The sequence below is a fragment of the Lutra lutra genome, chromosome 9, assembly GCF_902655055.1.
Source record: "Lutra lutra chromosome 9, mLutLut1.2, whole genome shotgun sequence".
In the NCBI taxonomy this organism is placed as follows: Eukaryota; Metazoa; Chordata; class Mammalia; order Carnivora; family Mustelidae; genus Lutra; species Lutra lutra.
In genome coordinates this window covers 131499969-131505100 of record NC_062286.1, presented here as the reverse complement: position 1 = coordinate 131505100, position 5132 = coordinate 131499969, and the positions used below count along the sequence as shown (strand labels likewise).

At 54.9% G+C, this 5132-nt stretch overlaps 1 protein-coding gene across 1 annotated transcript; it reads left to right on the top strand.

Annotated features, from left to right (window-relative positions):
- Positions 1–681: 681 nt before the first annotated feature.
- On the top strand, positions 682–1426 carry LOC125110002 (myocardin-related transcription factor A-like). The gene has a single exon (XM_047747146.1). The coding sequence runs from the start codon at positions 703–705 to the stop codon at positions 955–957; it is 255 nt and encodes an 84-aa protein (XP_047603102.1). The 5' UTR covers positions 682–702; the 3' UTR covers positions 958–1426.
- Positions 1427–5132: the final 3706 nt, after the last annotated feature.

Below are 5132 nucleotides of genomic sequence, written 5' to 3'. Positions count from 1 at the left end.
AACTCGCAAGTGGGTTCTCTGAAAGGGGATTGTCAGAAAAGATCCACTGTCCCAGAGAGACACCTCCACGGACTTGCCCTTACTGTCAAGTGGCCTGGCTTCTTGAACCATTAGAACACCACTGTCCATCAAATACCCACAAGCCGTACGGGGCCCACAGAGACCTGCAGCTGGACTGTCCAGAGGCTGCACGTGGTGGGACACCAGCATACGTGTGTGCAAGTCCTGCTTGCGGGGACCTGTTCGCCACACAGAGCCACGTGTTTGACCTCCCTCCTCTGCTCACCCACGAGAGAATTACTGATGGGCACAGATGACTGACCGACAAACAGCCCCCTTGATCTGTGTTCTCAGAGCGCTGTCCTAACTGGTCACAGAGTGAGAATTTAGCTTCTAAGAGTGAGTGTTTAGAGGAACCACCGCCTCTGTCTGGGGTCACACATCAAACAGCTCACGGTTTATAATTCTCCCACTTGGGGCACCTGGGTGGCTCAGTGGGTTAAGACACTGCCTTCGGCTCAGGTCGTGATCTCAGGGTCCTGGGATTGAGCCCCGCATCGGGCTCTCTGCTCAGCCGGGAGCCTGCTTTCCCCTCTCTCTCTGCCTGCCTCTCTGCCTACTTGTGATCTCTCTGTCACATTTAAAAAAAAAAAAAATATATATATATATATATAGTCCCTCATCGACGACCTCCACAGCCAGATGCTGAGCAGCTCTGCCATCCTGGACCACCCCCCCTCACCCATGGACACCTCGGAATTGCACTTTGCCCCTGAGCCCAGCAGCGTGGGCCTGGACCTGGCCGACGGCCACCTGGACAGCATGGACTGGCTGGAGCTGTCGTCGGGCGGCCCCGTGCTCAGCCTGGCCCCGCTGAGCACCACTGCGCCCAGCCTCTTCTCCACGGACTTCCTCGACGGCCACGACTTGCAACTCCACTGGGATTCCTGCTTGTAGCTCTCGGGCTGCGGAGCCGGGCCGGGAGGGGCTGGAAGTTGAGGGGCCTCGGGAACTCTGGGAGCCCCACTCCCTCGGCCCGATCCCGCCTCTAGGTGGTCACGAGTCCCGACAATCAGAGGCCCCGCTTTCCCCTCCCTGGGAGGCTGGAGCAGGTGGAGCCGCCGCCTGGCCCAGGCTCAGGCTCCCCAAGGAGGGGAGCCGCCCGGGACCAGCTCTGGTGCCGGCCTGCAGTCAGGCGGCCGGGACAGGCCAGGGCCATGCTGCCACCCTCCTGTGCGGCCGGAGGCGCATCTCCTTCCTTCTCTCCCCTCTTCCCTGTGAGGGAAGAGACTAGCTGGGCCTCTACCTCCCTGTTCCCCATGATGCCAACCCCAGGGTCCCAGGCTTCCTGGGAGGGGAGCCCCTTGCCATTTTAGCGTCTTGGTGTCGTGTAACCCTTAGCGGCTGGCAGCGGCCGGTCTCCGTGCAGGTATATATATCGCTCTACCCCCTATCGCCGTGCGTACATGTACATGTCCGTCTCTCCTGGGGGCTGGGAGGGGGCTTGGCGCTCCCTCCCGTCCTGTGCACAACATCGCAGGGCCTGGAGACCGCCGCAGCTTACCTCAGCCCCGTCACGCGCGTTTGACATGCAGACACCCTGCCATGGCCTGTGCCCACCTGTGTCCTGCTCCCTACTAGTGCCACGAGGGCAGAGGTGCTTCCTGGCCACCCCCCCACATTCCGTCCCGCTGCCTCACTGCAGCCACCGTGGCCCTGGGATAGGAGGGGCGGCGGCCCTTAAGCTGTGGCCTCCTCTTGCCCTAGGGCCCAGCCTCCCTTCTGGCCGGTCACTGTCATTAACGGGCTTAGGGATGGAGCCCCAAACCAGGGCTGGGACAGAGGTTGGGAAGCTGTGTGGACTTTTTAAAATAAAATTAAAAAACAAAACAAAACAAAAAAAAAAAACCTCCCTTTGTGAAGATGCACTGTGCACTGTTAGGCAGTGGGTGTTCGTAGAAATTAGACTGCACAGTTACGCATAACCAAGAGGGGACTTGGGTGCCGAGCTACACGGATGAGCCCTGTTCAGCCGGAGAAAATCCATCTCGGTGCCAGCAAGCTGGCCCAGGGAGTCAGCAGGAAACACAATCATCTCTCTTCTGACTGAATGGGGGTTTATGGTGCTATTTTTCATTATCATAATTTCTCAAGACATACAACCCTTTTTTTTTCTAATGCAATTGCAGTTCTACATACGAGATGGCTTATGTCTAAGAGAAAACTCAGGCAGAGTTAACCACAAGAGTGCAATGTTATAGATGATAATGAAATTTCTATATTTTTTAACATCTTAATTTTATTTTATTTGTTTTCGGTGTTCCAAGATTCATTGTTTATGCACCACATCCTGTGCTCCATGCAATACGTGCCCTCCTTAATACCCACTGGAATTTCTATTTTAAAACATGGGTATCACTCTTCTGCTCGAGAGCTGCGGCGTTTGGCCCCGAACCAAGTTTGGACCCAACGTCATGACTCTGAAAGGCCCCTGGCCCCTGCTCTGTGCCGTCTCTTCTGGATCCTCCAAACACATGCCAAGCCACAGCCACCTTCCCCACCATTAATGGCTTCTCCGTTGGACACTGGTATGTTTGACTTGCTGAAAGTGTGACTTTTACAACCTCATCAATCCCTTCAGCTCCAACCCAAACTGGGCCAGCAAGTGCTCAGACAAAAATGGTACAGGTTGTATTTCAGCCCTTGATGGAGATAAACACACAGCATGAGTGATTTATTTTTTTTAATTGTTGTATAGGAGTTCTGGAAATAAAACAGCCTTCTGGCTTTGCAAGGGGGATAGAAGGAACCAGGCGCTTCGCACAGAGGGCAGCCAAGGAACTCAAAGAAGGATGAAATGAGGCGTGGGGGTGTCAACAGAAAGGTCCCCTCGAGTTTAAACCAGCAAGGGTGTGGGGAGTTAGGACCGGCATGAAGAACCAGAAAAGCCCGATCATCCAGCCAGGACGCTCAGGGACAGAGGTGCCATCAGGGTGACTAGGGACAGGAGGGGAGAAAGGCTGTCCCAGGTGGGCAGTTGGACACTGGCAGGGGCTGGAGTGTCGGGAGGTCAGGGGATCCTGGGAATCACACTGGGGTCCCACCCAAGCCCCCAGCTCCGTGGCTGAGCGACTCCCCAGACTGGGGGACATTGGAGCCCCTGAGTCCCTTCAAGGCTCCCAGGCAGACCCTGAGCTCCCAGATGGGGCCAGGTGTCCCCTCCCACCTGGAGGGAAGCCGGAAAAGTTGGGCCGAGGACTCAGACCCAGAGGACCAGGGAGTCTGCTGTGAACTATGGGACTGAGACGGAGCCAGAGGGCGCTTTGAAGCCCCTTTGACCCTGTGAGCCTCTGAGCTGGTGAGTGAAGTCCTCACCTGAAACCAGATCCACAGTGCCTGCCCACAGTGAGCACACACACGTGTGCCTGCACACTCACGTGTGCTGCACACGTACGGGCACACACAGAGGCACTCACATGCAAACACACATGCGTGCACATGTGCACACAGGCACACACCCAGTGCACACACACAGTCACTGCTTGCACAAGAGCACATGCATTCGCTCCGTGAGCATTTTGGAGCTCCTCCCCTCGCCACGCTTTGCATTATGTTCCAGGAAGACTCAGATGGACACCAGAAACTCTTGGTCCACGTGGGGCACCACTGGGAAAAGCAATGGGGTCTCAGGGTAGAAGACTGCGAGGAGACAGTGAACATCCTAGTTTTGCCCAGTGGGCTCTGTCAGAGATTGCCCACCTGCCTGGTGACTGAAGACCACACCTCCCTCTTCTGACCTTCCCCCCCACCCCCACCCCTGCATACAGTAGGCACCTGTGCCCAGTAGGACAATGGCAGACCTTTCTGTTGACAATCCCCTTCCGCCTCTTTCCCTTCCTGAAAGTTCTGATTCTTTTCCTGCCCTCTCTATGCTCTGGACAGTCTTTTCTGCAGTTTGTTTGAATCACTTTTTGAGTTAAAAGTCAATATTTAATTAACCAAGTAATTACATTCAGCTTGCGTTTGAATCTGGGTATTTGCTCATCTGTGCCTGCTGGGTATTTGCACATCTGTGCCCTCCATCTGCCTCTGCCTCTGTCCCACAGCGCCATCCTCCCTTCCTTCGGGGCAGAGAAGGGGAGGCTGCTCTTGAGCCCGATCTCTGGGGACAGGGCAGCAGGTAGGATGGGCTTTCCCTGGAGGACAGCGGTGTCTCTCCCCAGAGCAGTAAGAGTCGCTCTCATCTCGTAGTTAATAGTGAAGGGGATTTCTTACTGCATCTCTGACACCCGTCACAGAACCACTGGAGGGTTTTAATTAAATTAAAGCCATTCATATATATGAAAGGGGGTGGGGGGACCAACTGAGACCACTCACCCTGTAAGAGAGGTTCTCCCAGCTCTGCTTGTCCTACATCATGGAGGAGAGAACTCTCATCAAAGCAGCCCGCCCGGGGGTGTGATTTAGTGTTCTAATAAGCAGCTCGAAGGGCGACCATGACAGGCTTGGCTGATATGAGGCTCGTTGGATATTTGCACATGAAGGATCTGCCTTCTTTGGCCGGGCTCACGTACACGAATGCACGGTGTTGGCATAACTGCGTGGCTGAGGGGTGAGGGGTGAAGGTGTGTGTACACACCCACAGGGGTGTATACACACACACGCGCACGCGCGCACACACACACGGACATGCTTTATTTGAATGTAGGGCCTTTCCTGCAACATAACAGCAGATGCGTGAGTTGACATGTCATCTGGAGGAGGACAGCGTCTGCCGGTGTGTCCTGTATGTGCACATGCACATGTATGTCCGTGCATCCATCTGCCCGGGATGTGAGGCACATGCAACCCTCCTTACCTGAGGATCTGGGTGACGGGGAGCTGCGAAGCCACTGCCAAGGACACTGCCTGCTAGTTCAAATGCCATTTGCAGAGCATTTTTGAAAATTATCTCAGTAACATTTCATCATTCAATCGTTCTTTCTGAAGGCATCAGGAAAAACCACTTTGGGGAGGTTCCTTTGGACCCATTTTAAGCGCCAAGCATCCCAGAATGATTCCCAAAGCGTGGGGCAGGGATACTGCTGAACAAAGCCACTGGAGGGTCCTCTCCGCTAGTTAGGGTAGTTGAG